This window comes from Mobula birostris, chromosome 11 (genome assembly GCF_030028105.1).
Source record: "Mobula birostris isolate sMobBir1 chromosome 11, sMobBir1.hap1, whole genome shotgun sequence".
Taxonomy (NCBI): domain Eukaryota; kingdom Metazoa; phylum Chordata; class Chondrichthyes; order Myliobatiformes; family Myliobatidae; genus Mobula; species Mobula birostris.
In genome coordinates, this window is record NC_092380.1 from 69,845,464 (window position 1) to 69,865,324 (window position 19,861).

General features: G+C 39.4%; 1 protein-coding gene across 7 annotated transcripts in view; it reads left to right on the forward strand.

Moving 5' to 3' along the window:
• The window catches only part of abcc8 (ATP-binding cassette, sub-family C (CFTR/MRP), member 8), a 178,115-nt gene that overhangs the window by 18,953 nt on the left and 139,301 nt on the right, over positions 1-19,861 (forward strand). For 6 of the 7 annotated variants that reach the window (XM_072272452.1, XM_072272458.1, XM_072272457.1 and 3 more), the window contains exons 2-4: positions 2,942-3,104; positions 3,201-3,342; positions 15,393-15,514. In XM_072272452.1, coding sequence (XP_072128553.1) covers positions 2,942-3,104; positions 3,201-3,342; positions 15,393-15,514 — 427 coding nt within the window. Of the gene's footprint in view, positions 1-2,791; positions 3,105-3,200; positions 3,343-15,392; positions 15,515-19,861 lie in introns of those variants that run through there. The other variant, XM_072272456.1, reaches the window with a different exon arrangement.

Here is a 19,861-nt window from a genome sequence, read left to right on the forward strand (position 1 = left end):
TGTAAAGGGAAAATGCAGAACAGCTTATGGTAGAACAGTCCTCCATGCAATGTGACAGAAATTGTCGACAATAGATCATGCAAATCTATTGATGGATCAAAAGAAAAACAGCCAGTATGGTGAAAATTGTTCAAAATCCAACTTAAAGTGAGATGGAGCCAATTAATTGTTATAGCAGCAGGTGCCAAGAATACAGACATAATAAAGTGGAAAGGTAAGGGACAATGTACAGCTAAAATGAATGAAAAACAAGCATAAGCCAGGGACTATTGTGAATCATGGAATCACAGAGATACAGCAAAATACATTAAAATGTCAAATAGTAAGGATATTACAATGGGGATGATGAAAAGGGACTGACAATGGATCTCAAAACCAATGGAGCAAAATAATTACAATTGTATCAAGAGAAAGTGCTCAAGACCAATGTGAGCCCCATTTAAAAAAAAATAAAGATTATCCTGGTAAACTTAACAATGGAATATGTCAGAGGAATAATACAGAGGGCACCATTTATTGTGGTTTTGATAGTGTTAGGTGGTTCCACAGTTTTAAACAAAAATAAAACAGCTGATGTCACACTATAAAAAATCTATAAAATTTAAAAATTAAGTCACAGCTTTCCACGATCAGGCTTGAAGCAAATGTTTTTTTTCCCCCTCTTCTCTGTGTTTTATAGGAGGAAATGTTGATATGTAGAAAAGAAATGCAGGATATCATAAACAACAGAACCTGGAACCATTTATGCAATGAAAGGCCAAGATGTCATAGACAGAAGCTGGCACTTAAAAATGAAAGCTGATCTTGTAAGGTGTCATTTAAGAGCTGATTATGGAAAAGGAAGTAGAACAAGCCAAAAGTTAATCTGCAGTGGATGCCATGGGTAGTATGGAATTAAAAATAGAAGAAACTTCCTGGAAAATGTGCATAAATCCAGTTTCAAAACTAAATTTTCCTCATATCAGGGTACCCAAATTGTCTTTGCAACTTCAAAATGATTTGTTTTATTTATCTCTCTCTGGTACCACTTGCTCCTATCACTGCCCATAATTATAAACAAAGATTTAAAACTATTCATGCTTATTTTTTATTCTCCCTCACACTAGCTTTAATCAAATATTCCTAGAGTAGGACACTTACTTTTAAACATTTCAGGCTGTATATTCATCCTTGTTCCTTTTTCCTGCACTATACCAAGATGACTAAATTCAAAACTTATTGTCCATGTTATAAACTATCATATCATCACAGCATGTAATGTTTGAGGATCTTGGTCTTGTACAGGCTTTTAATAATAAGTTTGACACTGGTCAATCACAGTTTATTGATTTATTGTATTGTCTCTCCTGTTGCTTTTAATCTTAGTAGTATTCTCTGCAATTGTCTTTTTCTCTCTTTGCATTTCATAATAAAAGTAGAACAAAATGTAATCGCTTATAAAAGCATCAGTTAATTATGTTTCAAAACAGGTTAGTATTGCTTAAATGAATAACTATTATGGTGTTGCAGTGGAAGAATAAACAAAGTAGAGACACACTAAGAAAAAAATCATCATATCATTCAAAACTGATGTGTCATTTTCAGGATTAGATAGGAAACTGATCAAACAAAGTGTCAAATTGTTCAATATGGCAATGGGGATGAACATTAGGGGGCACCCATTAGGAAGTTAGGAGATGAATTTCATCTTGAGCTTCAGGTAAATAAAATAAGGTAGACAATTTAAATACATTATTTAAGTGAATTTGAAACAATTAGCAGCCTTCCCATTTCTATCCCTTACCGTTACCTTAGTAGGTTTTCGGGCCTCATTTTATTTCGCATCTATAACAGACAGTATTGCTTACTGGTATCATTTAAAGGGTGGCATCAGGTTCCGTATGAACTTCCCAACACCTTGTTCTCACTCAGTCTAAGTTCTGTCAACCTCTTCACTACTTTGTTGTCAGGCTGTTCCTTTAGCATCAATTCTTGCCCCAGCTGAAATTTCCTCCCATTTAAATAGGTACATGAAAGTCTTCAGACCTCCATATACAATCAATTGGGTGCCCACTGATTTTAATCCTCATTTAATCACCAACTGTGACTGACCAGACTGTTCATAATATTGGTGTTTTATTTGACCCTGAGGCCAGTTTGTATCTTTAATCTCTTTATCAGCATAAATTTCCATTTCCATTTGCAGCATCTCCCCAACTTTGACCGTTCTTTCTGTTCACTTGCAGCCCACACCTCTGCACTAAATCTTACCTCTACATTCTGACCAATTTTAATTCTAGCTTTATCTACATATATTTATAATTGTTAGAATATGTTTTATTCAGCCTGAACATCATCATATGTGCATGTGGATAAAACATTTGTCAACCATTTTTCAAGAAAGTCCAAATCATTCCGAAGTAAAAAGATTTCTTTTCCGGTACAGGAAGGTGAATGAAGTTGTTCAGGTAGATAAATGGACACGTATTGCAAAGTAACTACACGGCAGAGCGCGCGTTTAAAATAAAACACTTGTTTCGTGTGTGTATGCGCGAAAGTCGATTGGGAATTACTGAACAAAGTTTTCAGTTTTAAACAGTAATTATGAAAATGTCGCATGAGTCACGTATTGGGCTGGTTTTCTTTACAGACTGCACTGCTCACTCTTTCATCGATGCGCGTTTGGCCAACTGTGAGCGGCTGCTAGATTTGCTTAGGGTTGCAGAAGTGAGCCGCTGCTGCTGTCTTTTAAAGCAGGACCCTGTTCTCGTTTTATCAGCGCGAACTACTGATGTCATGAGAGAAATGGATCTGCACGCTCACTCGCCGGCAAGGTTGATAGCTTGTTGAAAGTCCTTCCCACTGAGGACTCCCGGGTTATTTTCTCCGGGATCGTTTACGTAATGGTTCCCTGAATATGTTCTAAAGCTTGCCCTTTATCCCTCTGTACGATTTTGACCAGAGTCCCACTTCGACCATGTCCTTGTCTTTTTGTGGCAACGACAACGACACGGCTGCCTACAATGTGGACAGGGGAGTGCTCAACAACGGCTGTTTCGTGGACGCTTTGAATGTTGTCCCACATGTGTTGCTGCTCTTCATCACCTTCCCTATATTATTCATCGGTAAGCTAGATCCGGCTACTTTGGACAACATTATTTATGTATATGTTTGCAGCACTGTCAATGTAAACTTCTCAATTAAATGTTTTGGATTTAAAGGCTGGGGAAGTCAGAGCTCCAAGGTCCACATTCATCACAGCACGTGGTTACATTTTCCTGGACATAATTTGCGATGGATCCTCACTTTTATACTCTTGTTTGTACTGGTTTGTGAAATTGCAGAGGGGATCGTTTCGGATGGGTAAGTGGCCGCATGTGTTTTGTACATCGTCTGGGGCTATTTTTACTGTTGGAGCAGAGCAAGCTTTTTATTTTATTGCCTGATCCAGTTGTCCACTTCCAACTGTCTCCTTCAGGACTGAAGAAGGGAAGGGCTAAATTGGAAGCGGAGGTGGGGAGGGGTTAAGAGGACATAATGCCTGGTGTACAACGGATTTTGCGTTCGCGCCAGTTTCTATAACAAACGGATGAAATAAGAGAAAATCTGCAGATGCTAGAAATAGAAGCAACACACACAAAATGCTGGAGGAACTCAGCAGGCCAGGCAGTATCTATGGAAACAAGCACAGTCGACGTTTCGGGCCGAAACCCTTCTGCAGGACTGGAGGAAAAAAAAGCCGAGAAGATTTGAAAGGTGGGATGGGGTAGAGAAACACCAGGCAATTGGTAAAACTTGGAAGGGGGAGGGGGTATGAAGCAAAGAGCTGGGAATTTGATTGCTGAAAGAGATGGAAGGCCATGGAAGGCAAAAAAAAAAGGCGGAGGAGCAGCAGAGGGAAGCGATGTGCGGACAAGGTTGGAGGAACAACACCTTATATTCCGTTTGGGTAGCCGTCAACCGGATAGCATGAACATCGATTTCTCAAAATTCCAATAATACTTCTCTCCCTCCCCACCATTTTCCATCACCTTTTCCCTCTATCATGTTATCTCCGTGTCCGCCGATCGCCTCCCTCTGCTGTTCCATCCCTTTTTTCTTCTCCCATGGCCTTCTGTCTCTTTCACCAATCAACTTCCCAGCTCTTTCCTTCATCCTTACCCCTTCAGGATTCACCTGGCGTTTCTCTCCCCCACCCCTCCTTTCAAATCTACTCCTCAGTTTTTTTACTCCAGTCCCGCCGAAGGGTTTCGGCCCGAAACGTCACTGTACTCTTTTCCACAGATGCTGCCTGGCGTGTTGTGTTCCTCCAGCATTTTGTGTGTGTTAGATAAATAAGCGGATAGGAAGGGTTTGTTTGTTTACTGATTGATTGAGACACGGCGCGGAATAGGCCCTTCGCGACACGTCGCTAGCATTCCCCCGATTTAATCCTAGCCTAATCATGGGACAATTTACAATGACCAATTAATCTGTCAACTAGTAAATCTTTGGATTGCGGACCCGGAGGAAGTTCACGCAGTCAGGGGAGAACTTACAAACTCCTTACAGACAGCAGTGGGAAATGAACCCAGATCACCTTTACTGTAAAGGGTTGTGCTAACCACTATGCCGCCTCTCTGCTGAGATGGATGTGGCAAATGGGACGAGCTTGTTGGGCACCCAGGTTGGCATGGACCAGTTAGGCCGAAGGGCTTGTTTTCATGCTGCGCAGAGTCTAGGTAAAATAATCTGCTGTTAGTTTTTGATGCAAGATTGTGCTTCTATATCGACCTTAAAATAGACTCCAGCACAGTGACGTACTCCTTTGAATTATAAATTGAATAGCAGACATGATATTAGAATGCCAATAAGCTACATCCACTTTGAACTTTATTCAGTGAACATTTTTCTCTGGAAGATGTTTTGAATGGAAAATCTAGTAAGATTGGGGAGCCTATCCTGCGTCCAAATAATTTGTTTATTTAAGATTTTTTGAAAACTTGATTTATCACATTTAAACAGGTCCAAAAGCCCATGGGATCTGTGTCAAGTTATCAAATTAGATCCAATTGAGTGCAGGTCGGTGGGACTAGCTGAGAGTAAGCATTCGGCATGGACTAGAAGGGCTGAGATTGCCTGTTTCCATGCTGTAATTGTTATATGGTTAAATTGATAATAGGAAGCAGAGCATGATAGTGTATGGTTGATCTTGTAATTGGACCGACATAAGCAGCAATCAATGTCGGTACATTTACTCTTTATTATGGACATTAATAATTTGGTTGGGAATGTAAATTCACAGATAATATGCACATTGGTGGCATTGTTGATAGGATCGTAGTTCTAGACTACAGAATGTTATTAATGAATTAGTAAAATGGACAAGGCAACAGATGATGAAATTTAATCCTAATATAGTGTCAGGTGTGCACTTTGGGAAGACCCATAATTGTTGGACATAGATGGTAGGGCCCTAGGGAGTACTGATGGACAGAGAGACATTGGTGTGCATTCAACAATGCCTGAAGGTGGCAAAGCAAGTATATAAGGTGGTAAAGAAAGCATAAGTGAAACTTGTACTACAGCCTAGAATATAACAGTACTGAGATTATGGTGCAATTTTATAAAATGTTGATGGGGTGCAAATGGAGCATTGTATGCAGATCTTGTTGCCACTCTATAGTGGACACTTATCAGGGTGTGGCTTAGCGTGGAGCATTTTAGTTATGTAGAGAGACGACAACGGCTGATGTTTGCCTTGAAGTGCAGGATGCTGAAGAGAGGCTTAATAGAGGGATGTATAATTATTTGCTCTGTAGGTAGCAGGAAGCTTTTCTCTGTAGCAGAAAGTATCTAAAATGAGAGATCATAGATTTAGACTAAGAGGTAAGAATTTCAAAGAGGATGTGGGAAGAATTTATTCACCTAGAGGGTGGTTAGAATCTAGAAACACTGTCTGAGTGGGTGGAGGCAGTTACCTCACTATGACTCTTAGTTCAAAGTAAATTGATTGGATTGAATTGCTGTCCTTTCATACAGGGGTGAGTACTTTAGCGAAGCAAAACCAGGGAAGCAAATCAGAAATGAGATCAATTGTGTTGAACTGATTAAATGTTAAACTATAGATGTGTCCATGATTTGGACCTGACTGTATATGTAGGCCTTGGAAAGCTCACCATGGGAAATGGAAATCAAGTTGTCAGATTTGTTACCATGTGCTTAAGTGTGGTGAGATACAGTGCAATTTAAAACTTGCTTGCAGCACCATCACAGGCCCAGGTAAAGAAAATACACATAATGTACATAAAATTATATATTGAACAATAAAGACTGTGCAAAAGCAATGCCTTATTTTTAGAAAATAGAGTCTCTCACACTGCTAAATCATGAGTCCTCTTCATTGCTCAATTATGGAGAAGTATTTCAAAAGCTTTTCCTCAAATTTATCCTTTCTTTAACATAAGCATGAAATGGTTAAAACCAAAATTATTTGAGAAAAGGGAAAGTTATGTATTTCACAATATTGCCGGCCTTAATTTGTTTAAGGAAGAAACTGAAAAAGTTGATTAATTATTAGTCTTTCTAACATTTAGATTATGTAGCCAAGAAAATTTAAGTTGTCTCTAAGGGCTCAATAAAATATTAGCAGCAAATGTCAATATTTACACTGTGCTCAAATTTCCAAAAAAGCATGAGAGAAAAGAAATGCAGCGATCCATATTTTACACTAATAGGGTTCTAAAACACTTTTTTTCCTGGTCTAGTATGGTCCTGGTCTAATACTTTCTTTAGAAAAAGGCAAGTTGACAGTATAAGATTTTTCTACTGCTGACAATGTATTTTCTGCATGTGTAAAATAGAAATGCAAATTTTCAATTTTAAGACACAACTTACTGTTAATTAATTTTTAAAAATCTTATCCACTGTTTTGTTTCACTGATACATCTTAAAGTGATAGTTGGCAAATAATAATTAGATGCAATAGCATATGTTCATAGGGAATTCACTCTTTGCCAGAATGAAATGCAGCATCCATTTAATGATTATGCTTCATAGTTACACTCAGTGTTCAACTAGGCCCCTATCAATTGGATATTTTTGTTTGGTCACACAATATTAGCAGTAATTGTTGGACTTGTAGTAGTTGGATAGAGCATTTTGGAATATTGTAACACAGCTGGACATTTTAAATTATTTCAAATTGCAATATTGAAATAAGCAAAAGATTTTTGGGAGTATTTTTTGACGCTGATCTTGTGCTTGTTTTGCAATCCTTTAGTATCTTTTGTATCAGATGACAATTGTTTACAATTATCAGATGACAATTATTTATCATTTAGGATTAGTCTGCAAATATTTACAATGGAAGTGTTAATACTGTAGTTGTTAAGCCATTTGACAGAATATAAAGGCATAGCAGCAGTTAAAATATACAATACCTTATTGGCTTGAAGATTCTCCTCAAGCAGTATTCCACAAAAAGTTTGTACCCTTTGGAGTGCATATTGGATTTAATTTGCATGTAATGGAATTATGAACAAAAACAAAATAAAACTTTGAAAAGAAGCATAAGATTAAAAAGATAAAGGTGAGAGAAAAGAAATTTAAACATGGAAATTTCAGTTAAATGTCCACATTGATTGACTCTTGAAGGAACAAAAGTTCATGCATATTAGATTTTCAGAGCCAGAAGGGTTGCCTATCAATAATTATAACGTGTTTTGCTCTTAAAGCTCAGTTACTTGTGAATACACCTACCTCAGCTTTACTAGGGGTTAAAGTTTGTACCTACAGCTGCCCTCAGTTCACAACATTGAAAAGATTCCCAAACCAAATCTGTCAGTGAAAACTATAATAGCAGACAGTTGTGGATAAACAAATTCTTTCTGACAGCAATTTTCAATATCTTTCTTTCATTGTGAATTTTAATGAACACAAGAATTTACTGTTTATTTCACCCTGCTATGGCTATGAATCCAATTTGTCCCACTATCACTATCTGTGCAAAATTCATGATATTATATACAAAAATACAGTGACATCTGTTGTAAATGGTTGATTTTGCAAAATTTGCAAGTGATAGAGTAACGAATTAGTATAAGCAGAATTCAATTTATAATGTAATGAATTGTTGCATTGCGCTCACTTGAAAGTTACACATGATTAATTATCCGGTTAGCTGTTGCTTTTAGTATCAGCTGTTAAGGTCAGTTAGTCTCATAAATTGCACCTACTCAGTCAGAAACTGACATCTTCAATAGAATATTACTTAGATACTTGAAATTCTGTTTTAATATTGAGAAACACTTTGTTAAAAATGTAATTCGGGACTGGATGAATGCAATAGAAACTGCAGCAATATTAAAAGCTGTTGATATTAATAGGACTGATATTAAGAAGGGAGATTGAGCAGTTCCTTAATTGGAAACATTCAGAACAAGAAGCGTGAGATAAAAGTGTTTAAGCTAGCAGTCAATAGTGACACAATGGAGCAGCAGTTAGTTCTGCAGCCTTGCACCTCAAAGTCCTGGGTTCGGTCCTCACCTTGAGTGATGTCCATTCCCTACGTGACCATGTGGGTTTCCTCTGGATGTTCAGGTTTCCTCCCATGTCTCAAAGATGTTAGTAAGATGGCCACCATGAATTACTGTAAAGAATGAAAGGGCAGTTGATGGGCTTGTGTGAAATGGAGCAAGTTCCCTGAATGTAGTAAAATACCATAGAGTCATATGGCACAGAAACAGAATCTTTGGTCAACCACATCAACGTGGACCATCAAATATCCATCTATACTAATCTTATTTACCAACACAGCCTCCATTCCCCAATAGTTATCTTCCAGATTCCATCCACCCTCTGAGGGGAGGGGGGAGGAATGTTTGTCAGATCTAAACCTCTTTCTGCTTCTCCTATACCTATAACACGTTTTAGACACCTCTGTCATGGTGAATAGTTTCTTACTATTTTCCTTGTCTATGCACTTTATAATTTTGTAATCAGGGCCCTTCTCAAACATCTTCTCTGCAAGGTAAACAAACCCAGTCTCATGACTGCTACACCCAGGTAACGTTTCAGTAAAGTTGTACCATATCTTACCTGTTCTATATCCTCTCTCTCACCGAATGAAGCCAAGTGTACCCTGATAATCTGCCATCCAGCTATTTAGAAAACCCAACAGCTCAGCATTTGGATCACTGGAACCTGGTTTCTGTGCTCTGTTCCATTCACAATTGCCCCTGTTTACACGCTCCATTTTTAACTCACTGGGACTCAGGTTTCCATACTCTTTGACTCACCAGAGTCCTGGCTCCTTTGCTAACTTCCACTCACCGAGGCCCTGGTTTCTGTACTTCCTCTTCACTGATAGTGCTTGTATTCCTGTACTCTTGCTTTGTCTATACTGAACTGGTTCTATTTGGCATGCTCCCTTGATGTTTACCTATCTCACCTCCCCCCCCCCAATACTCTCTTGATTTCACTGAAAAATGTATTAATCAAATGTGTAATATCTAAAAAGAAAAAGAGTTTACCCATTCCCACATGTTTACTTTGTCACATTATCTACCTGTAATGACCTCTTCAGGAATTCAAGGACTTGTACACTGAAGTCTCTGTTTCTCCCTATTCCTTAGGGCCCTTCCACACATTGTGTATGTCTTATCATTATTCCTAAAGTGCATCATTTCACATTTACTAGGATTAGATTCCACCTGCTATTGTTGCACATATCTTATCAACTGATTGATATCATTTTGTAGCCTATGACTGTGCCCAGCTCATTTCATGACAATACCTGTTTTTATATCATCTGGAAATTTACAAGTCATTCCTCCTAAATTCATTCCCAAGTTGTTAATGTGCTATTTCAATCGGGAAATGTCATAGCACTAATCGATGTGGAACACCACAGGTCTCAAGCTCATAAAATCAATGCTCCACATTACCCTATGCCGTCTATTACCAATCCAATTTTGGATCCAATTTGCAAATCTCCCCTGGATCCCATGGCTATTTTACTATTTGGATCTGGCTCATATGTGGGACCTTACCAAAAGCTTTTCTGAAATCCATACAGAATATATCAATCAACTGCCCTGCCTTCAATTTTTTTATCTCTGGAAAAATTCTATTCAAGTTGGTAGAAAGGTTTGAACTCTCGCATCCTGCTGAACTAGTGCAAGCCTTCACCAGTGATTGCACCAAGCTCCTATAAGGATATTGGTTCCAAGCCTCTTGAAACATAACCTGTCTGGTTTGTATAACTCCCATGTCACAAGAGCCTTGGGAATATATATTCTTTCCTCCAGCACCATCATTTCAGTCATACCTTTGTTTTCATTCATCTCCAATTTCTGTCTGTACTGGTGTGAGAGATTAGTGGTCATTAGGAGATTATTGTCTTTTAACTTGTGTTTTTCAATTTCATCCTCAGCTCCTTGTAACTTTCCTACAGAACTTCTTCATTTTTACCTACATTACACTACTGTCATAGATAAGTTCTCTCCAAAATGTCCCGTAGCCTTAATCCTGGCACAGGAAAGCAAGGTACCTTCCTGCAATCATTCACGTGGCTGTGCCAAAGCCGCCTTCTCCCCTATCTACTGAATCAATGTTTACTGTAGCTTTCAGTCCTTTCTTCTCCTACTCTGTAATGGTGACTTGGCCACAGCGTAATGAATATGTGTGTTCCTTGAAGAACCAGCACTATTTCTCATATTCAGAGTTTATTATGGATTGGAGAACCAGGAATTAGGTAATTCTTGCACCATCTAATTAGTCTCTCATATTAATAAAAGTTTCATTACCAGTTCATTTTGATCAAATGATTTCTGAGTAAATTTGAAAAGGAATGATGCCAGGTAGAGCTCAAAATGATATCCCTGGCTTGGTCAATAGATTGGATAAGGCAGAATTAATAATAATGTCCTATCTGATCCAGGTGGCCTTGGTGGGAAAATAAATGGGAAGTTAGCAATAGAGAAGGTATTGAGCTAAAAAGCAGAGCAAAAATGAAAGGGTTCATGTAATCCCAGTAAAACCATGGAAGGATGGAAATAAGCCAGCAAATGAACATGATCCAAGATTGCTTTTTGACAATAGGGTCAGTTCCACGATTTGGTACTCCTGCATGAAAATTTAAATTACGGAAGTCTCTGACAAGAATTCAGATATGAAAATTCCTTACTTGCAAATTAAGTTTGCTGGCGGCCCAATCAGCGGCAGGAGCAGGCCACAGTGACAAGGTGCCTCCCAGGTGTTCAGGCTCATTCCAGCGGCAGGAGAAGGCCGCAGCAATGAGATTTCTCGCAGGTCAGCGAGGTTTGTTTAAAAGTACACAAGGACAAGCGGGGTGACCATTGTTGGGAGTAGGCCAGTGCTGAGTGTCAGGCTTTGGCTCAAAGGAGGCTTCAGCTCAGAAGAGGCGTTGGCTGTGGGTAAGTTCCTGTTAAAGCTCCCTTTTTATTTCTCTTACTGTACCCAGTGTAGTAAAGGGCTGTTATGTGTTCTTCATGCTGGACTTTGGTGTCTTTGAAACCCAGAGTCTCCCAGGGAACTACATTTATGTGAAGTGCATCCAGCTGCAGCTCCTTGAAGACTGTGTTAGGGATCTGGAGCAGCAACTGGATGACCTTCAGCTTGTATAGCAGAGTGAGGAGATAATCGATCAGATTTACAGGGAAGTAGTCACCCTTAAGTTGCAGGAGGCAAGTAGCTGGGTGACAGTCAGGAGAAATTAAAATGTGAATAGACAGTTAGCCCAGAGCACTCCTGTGACCATTCCCCTCAATAATAAGTATACAGCTTTGGATATGGTTGTGAGGGATGACCTCCCAAGGGAATGCCACAGAGACCAGCTTACTGGCACTGAGCATGGTTCCATGGTGCAGAAGGGAAAGAGGGAGAAGAGAGGAATGGTAGTGATAGGGGAGTTAATAGTCAAGGGAACAGACAGGAGATTCTGTGGATGTAAAAGGGACACCCGAATGGTATGTTGCATCCCAGGTGCCAGGGTCAGGAACATCTCGGATCGCCTCCACAACATTTTGGAGAGGGAGGGAGAGCAGCCAGATGTCTCGGTACAAATTGGTACCAATGACATAGGAAGGAAAAGCAAAGAGGTCCTGAAAAGAGATTTTAGAGAGCTAGGTAGAAAGCTGAGAAGCAGGACCTCCAGGGTAGTAATTTCTGGATTGCTGCCTGTGCCACGCACCAGTGAGGGTAGAAACAGGATGATTTGGCAGATAAATGCATGGCTGAGAAGCTGGTGCAGGGGGCAGAGCCTCAGGTTCTTGGATCATTGGGATCTCTTTTGCAAAGGTATGACGTGTACAAAAGTGACGGGTTGCACCTGAACCCAAGGGGGACCAATATTCTCATGGGCAGGTTTGTTAGAGTTGTTGAGGAGAGTTTAAAATAATTAGGCGGGGGGGTGGGAACTGGAGTGAAGGGACTCAGGATAGGACGGATGGTAAACAAGCGAAGATAGTGTGCAGTTAGACTGTCAGGAAATGGATAGTAAAAGCTTTTTTCAAGTATGCAAAAAATAAAAGATGAGATTGGATATACGACCCCTAGAAAATAAGACTAGAGAAATAATATGTGGGGGCAAAAAGGCAGATGAACTGAGTATTTTGCTTCAGTCTTCACTCTGGAAGACGTTAGCAGTGTGCCAGGTATTGAAGGGTGTGAGGGAAGAGAAGTGAGTGCAATTACAAAGGAGAAGGTGCTCAAAAACCTGAAAGACCTAAGGGCACATAAGTCACCCGGACCAGATGAATTGCACTCTTGGGTTCTGAAACAGGTAGCAATAGACATTGTGGAAGCATTAGTAATGATCTTTCAAAAATTATTGGACTCTGGCATGGTGCTAGAGGACTGGAACTTTGCAAATGTCACTGCACTCTTTAAGAAAGGAGGAAGGCAGCAGAAAGGAAATTATAGAGCAGTTACCCTGACCTCAGTGGTTGGGAAGATGCTGTAATCAATTGTTAAGCATGAGGTTATGGAATACTTGGTGACACAGGACAAGATAGGACAAGGTCAGCATGGTTTCCTTAAGGGAAAATCTTGCCTGACAAATCTGTTGGAATTCTTTGAGGAGATTACAAGTCAGATAGATAAAGGAGGTGCAGTGTATGTTGTATATTTGGGCTTTCAGAAGGCCTTTGAAATGGTACTACAGGAAAGTTACTGGCATGGTTACAGCATTGGCTGATTGATAGGAGGCAGCTAGTGGGAATAAAAGGATCCTTTTCTGGTTGACTGCCAGTGAGTAGTGGTGCTCCGCAGTGTTTGGTGTTGGGACCGCTTCTTTTTATACTGTATGGCAATGATTTAGATGATAAAATTGATGGCTTTGTTGCCAAGTTTGCAGATGATAGGAAGATTGGTGGAGGGGCAGATAGTGCTGAGGAAGCAGATAGTCTGCAGAAAGACAGATTAGGAGAATGGGCAAGAACATGGCAAATGAAATATAATGTTGGAAAATGCATACTCATGCACGTTGGTAGTAGAAATAAATGTGCAGGCTATTTTCTAAACAGGGAAAAAATCCAAAAATCTGAGATGCATAAGGACTTGGGAGTCCTTATGCAGAACACCCTAAAGGTTAACTTGCAGGTTGAGCTGATGGTGAGGAAGGCATATGCAATGTTAGCATTCATTTCAAGAGATCTGGATTATATGAGGATTGATGTGATGCTGAGGCTTTATAAGGCACTGGTGAGGCTTCACCTTGAGTATTATAAACAGTTTTTGGCTCCTCGTCTGAGAAAAGATGTGCTGGCATTGGAGAGGGTTCAGTGGAGGTTCACAAGGATGATTCCGGGAATGAAAGTGTTATCATTGATGGCTGTACTCACTGAAGTTTAGATGGACAAGGGGGGAATCTCATTGAAACCCTTTTGAATGTTGAATGGCCCAGACAGGGTAGATGTGGAGAGGATGTTTCTCATTTTGGTGGGGGGGGGGGGGTGAGTCTCGTACAAGAGGGCAAACCTCAGGATAGAGGGGCCTCCATTTACAACAGAGATGTGGGGTAATTTCTTTAGCCAAAAGGTGGTGAATTTGTGGAATTTGTTACTACAGGCAGCTGTGAAGGCCAGGTTGTTGAGCGTATTTAAGGCAGAGCTTCAGAGATTCTTGACTGGACACAGCATCAAAGGTGTGGATAGTCAGAGGCTTTTTCCTAGGGCTAAAATGGCTAACACGAGAAGGCACAGTTTTAAGGTGCTTGGAAGTAAGTACAGAGGAGATGTCAGGGTAAGTTTTTTACGCAGAGAGTGGTGAGTCCGTGGAATGGCCTGCCAGCAACAGTGGTGGAAGCAGATATGATAGGGTTTTTTAAGAGACTCCTGGATAGGTACATGGGGCTTCGAAAAATAGAGGGTTATGGGTAACCCTAGGTAATTCCTAAAGTCAGTACATCTTCGGCCCAGCATTGTGGGTCAAAGGGCCTGCATTGTGCTGCAGGTTTTCTATGTTTCTATGTTATGGGGAGTAGGCCAGGGAGGGGGGCTGAGGAGGGGGAGAAAAAGGATCAGTCATGATTGAATGGGGGTGCAGACTCGATGGGCCAATGACCTAATTCTGCACCTATGTCATATGGTCTTATGGTGTAAATCTCTTTTAGATACTCTCTTCTTATAACACCATCAACTGAGAAAGCAGAAAGAGCCCTTAATAATTTTAATATCAGTATTTCAGAAGCAGTTGTTACTAACTGTGTTTAAGATTAGCAAACTGGAGCGGTATTGCCTAGACTGGGTGAGGAAATCTGAAACCTTTGAATCACAAAAAGTTGGGTTATAATAATGTTCCACTGATACTATCTCATTTATTTTCATCTTGCAAGGTCAACCTTTTCTTTCCTGCTGCTTTTCACTTTTCACTGTAGTTATCTGTGACCTGTGAGACTCTTGATGATCTTGTCTTGTAGATTTGTGTCAATTCATAGCTCAGTTGAATCTTTGTCAAATAATTAGAACTCAACAGAGCAAATAAATGATTTGTTTTTAATTTATCTGTTCTTACTGGTTTAAAACCATAATTGCAGAGGTAAATGATGGGTCCTCTGATTAGATCCTTTTTAAGTATGTGGATATAGATATCAAAGAGTATTTTCAGATTTTTGCTGTGAATCAATTATGGTGAATATTCAATCAAATGCAGAATCCTCTTTCCAGATACAGAATGAGTCCTTTTTGCTAGTTGACCACCGACCTCCTCTAACTGTAGCTTCCACTGCTTTATGGGTAAGGTTATAAGTAAGAGATATAGTACTATATATCTAGAGTGTGTATGTGCGTAAAAAAACTAGTAATTCATAAAATCCTTCCAAATGAGTAAATAGTTTGACCATTTTCTAAGCATTGTACTGAATTTTGTTCCTAGTTAACCTATTGGTAAATATTTTCATCTCTATTACCTAGGTTTACAGAGACACGCCACTTGCACCTGTATATGCCAGCTGGAATGGGCTTCTTGGCTGCGATTACATCAATCATTTATTATCATAACATTGAAACATCAAACTTTCCCAAACTATTGCTAGGTAGGTATTTTTTATATAATTTTTTTAATTGGGAAAAACTCTGTATGATTAGAGACTTACCAAGTGCCTAGATAATACTTGATGCTGGTTTCACCTAATTATTCAGTGAAAAGGCTACATGTGATATTTCTTACACAATACCACAATAATGTACTTAATTGAAAACCCGATTTTCATTAGTATCTATTAGAATTCTCTGAGTCATTACTGATTCTTATTGCTGCAAGCAAGTATGCTGGGTGCCAGAACTGACCAGGAGAGGGGTAAAGGAGTGTGTCACCGACAAAATCTTCCTGCCTTTTGGGAGAACAAGACCATCTATCAGACAGGATTATGAAAATAATGTTGACACAAGACACCCAAGGGGATACTTGAAGTAACTAGATATTCATAATATTTGTTGAATGGTGAGCACATTCAACTGACACTTGCAACAAGCTACAAATTAAATGAAATTGATACTTGATTGAATGTATATTACTCTCTCTCTCTCTACACCCAAGACTGTGTGGCCAGGCACAGCTCAAATGTCATTTATAAATTTGCCGACGACGCAAGTACGGTTGGCAGAATTTCAGATGGAGAAGAGGAAGCGAACAGAAGTGTGATAGGTCAGCTGGTGTCACAGCAACAACCTCGCACTCAATGTCAGTAAAGGCAAGGTTGTGGACTTCAGGAAGGGGAAATCAAGGAAACACACACCAGTCCTCATCGAGGGATCGGAAGTGGAAAGAGTGAGCAATTTCAAGTTCCTAGGTGTCAACTTCTCTGAGGATCTATCCTGTGCCTGAAATATTGATGCAATTACAAAGAAGGCACAACAGTGGCTATATTTCATTAGGAACACAAGAAAATCTGCAGGTGCTAGAAATCCAAATCAATACACACAAAATGCTAGAGGAACTCAGCAGGCCAGGCAGAGTCTATGGAAAAGAGTAAACAGTCAATGTTCTGGGTTTAGACTCTTCATCGGGGTCATTCATTCCATAGATGTTGCCTGCCCTGCTGAGCTCCTCCATCATTTTGTGTGTGCATTTCATTAGGAGTTTAAGGAGACTCGGTATGTCACCAACAGCACTCACCAATCTCTACAGATGTACTGTGGAGAGCATTCTAACTGGTTACATCACTGGTATGGAGGGGCCACTGCACAGGATTGTAAAAAGCTGCAAGAAGCTCCATCACAGGCATTACCCTCTCCATCGAGGACACCTTCAAAAGACGATGCATCAAAAAGGTGGCACCCATCATTAAGGACTTCCATCACCCAAAAAGCACCCTCTTCTCTTTGGTACCATCAAGGAGGAGGTACAGGGGCCTGAAGACACACACTCAGCAGTTCAGGAACAGGTTATTTCTCTCTGCCATCTGATTTCTGAATGGACAGTGAACCCATGAACACCACCTCAGTACTTATTCTCTCTTTTTGTACTACTTGTTTATTTTTATGCATGCCATACTTATTGTAATTTATAGTTTTTTATCATTACGTATTGTAATGGACTACTGCTGCAGAACAACAAATTTCATGAGTGTGCCAGTGATGTTAGACCTGATTCTGATTAAGAACATAAGACAGGAGAAGAATTAAGCCATACAGCCAATCGAGTTTGCTCTTCTGCTCGATCATGAAAGATCTCATGTCTCCTCAGCTACCTCTTTCAGAATCCTGGGGTGTAGTCCATCAGGTCCAGGTGAATTATCTACCTTCAAACTTTTCAACTCCCAAGCACCTTCTCCCTAGTAATATCAACTGCACTCAGTTCTACCCATGACACTCTTGAATTTCTGGCATGCTGCTGGTGTCTTCCGCAATGAACGTTGACACAAATAATACTTATCCTTTTCATCTGCCATTTTTCCTACCCCAATTATTACCTCTCCAGCATCATTTTCCAGTGGGCTAATCTCCACTTTGGCCTCTCTTTTACTCTCTTTTTCTAATAAAACTTCTGGTATCCTCTTTTATATTATTGACTAGTTTACCTTCATAGTTTCATCTTTTCTCTCCTTATAGTTTTTTTTTGTTACTTTCTGTTGATTTTCTAAAAGCTTCCCAATCATCTAACTTCCTACTAATTTCTTTCTATTTTGTATGCTATCTTTTTTCTTACCTTCTCAGCCACGGTTGCTTCATCTTCCCTTTAGAATGCTTCTGCTTTGGGTTGAACCGATCTCACTCCTTCTGAATTACTCCCAGAAATTTCAGCCATTGCTGCTCTGCTGTCATCCCTGCTAATGCCCCCTTCCAATCAACTTTGTCCAACTCTTCTCTCATGACTCTAGATGTTTTTACTCAACGTAATATTGATACATTTGCTATTAGCTTCTCCCTCTCAAACTATGGGGTATATTATGATCACTGCCTCCAAAGAATCCCTTTACCTTAAGCTCCCTAATCAATTCTGGTTCATTACACAAAACCCAATCCAGAATTGCCTTTTTTTCTTGTGGATTTGACAAGCTGCTCTAAAAAGTGTTCTTGTCAGCACTCTACAAATTCCTCCTCTTGGGATCGAGCACCAACCTAATTGCATATTGCCATGACCATTGTAACATTTCCCTTCTTACATGCCTTTTCTATCTCCCATTGTAATTTGTACCTCACATCCTGGCCACTGTTCAGAGGCTTGTACCCATCCAGTTTTGTAACTCAACCCACAGGATTTGGCATTTTTTGATCCTATGTCACTTCTTGCTAAGAATTTTGTTTCACTTTTCACAAACAAATCCACCCCACCCATCTGCACACCTGCCTGTCCTTTCAATATTATGTGTATCCCCGGATATCAAGCCCCAGCTATGATCCCTGTTGTGGGGGCACCACAGTTCTGCGGTGCCCAATTTCTAACTGCACTACAAGATCATCAGCCTTTATTTTGTATGGTGAATTGATTGAAATATAATACCTTCGGTGCTGTATTCACCTCTCTTTTTAATTTTTGCTTCCATTTTGCCAAAAATTCAATTCTTAACCCTTTCTAAACTGTCCTGCACTTTTAACTCTCCTCCCTTATTACTTTATCCATTCATTTTCAGGATGCTGAACCCACTTTCCAACTATTTAGTTTAAAGCTCTGTACCAATATTTACAAGAATGATTGCTTAAACAGCACTATTCTTAAGCAGTTATCTGGATTTAGCTACTGTCTGACTCAGTTGATTATGTAAAATACTGGAGAAGGATGTAGGTGTCAGTGTAAATAATCTGAGCAATAGTTTTTGTGTACAATTACCTAGCCAAATTATGCCAGGGTACCAAATCAACAGGGTTACATTCAGAGTTGTCTGGAGTGAATCCTGGATTTTTTTAAACTTGTCGCTAATCCAATAATATTGGAGATAATACTTGTCACCCAGTCAGCATCCTAGAAAAGATCCCAAGATACTGTATGCGGTTCTATATTTTATTTTGGCAGGTTTTTTTTTTGGTTTGCTCTCATAATACTGCTTAACGTAGTAGATTTTGGATGTTATCCTTCAAATTTCTTCTGGGCTAAAAATTGCATTTCTGGCATCAGTAATCAATTTCATTCTTTATAGCTTCACTATATTCTATTCAAGTATGTCTGCCAATTTTCTGCTTTCTGCTGGACTACACCACTGTGTGATTACAGCTTCTTTGCCTTGTATTTTATTGATTGGATAATCATTCTGCTGATTGAACAGCACTGGTCAATCAACAATCCCTATCATTATAGTGTATACTGCATCTTAGAACATACGTGATCACTATGTTATTTTATAAGCTTAGTGAAACTTTCCCTTAAGTTTATAATCTATCCATCTTGCACATTGATTCACCATTGCACGTAGCTTCAATTTAATGAGAATCTGTAAAATTTGGCAGGCAAATATATTTAGTTTTTGTTTTGAGTCTTTTTTAATATACTGTATTTAATCAGAATGGATGGATGGGATTTCTAGAGCTCTAATTGAGAAAGTGAAAATCTTTAAAATAGTGATTTTTTAAATGTTCCCAGTAGTCAGAGAAGTCCATAGGGATATCAAAGCAAGAAAAGGTTGGGGAAAATATTGCTGTTTATTTTAAGGTGTATTAGAAATTAAGGTGACAATATTGTGGCACTTCCGTGGTCACTGATGATTTTATGCCAGGACCCAAGATCCTCAAAATGTAGACAAAATAAAGATATCACTAGATGAGGTTGTTCCTTCCATTTGGTCACATTTTAAAGACTGAAACAAAAAAGGGGAGAATGTTAGTTCTCCCTGATCAGTAAAAATGTAAGTGGCAGAGCAACTAAAATTAAAATAAAGAATATCTCCTGCACCATTCTCACCAATCCCCATATTTAACAAATGCAATGAATTATTCCATGATGTACG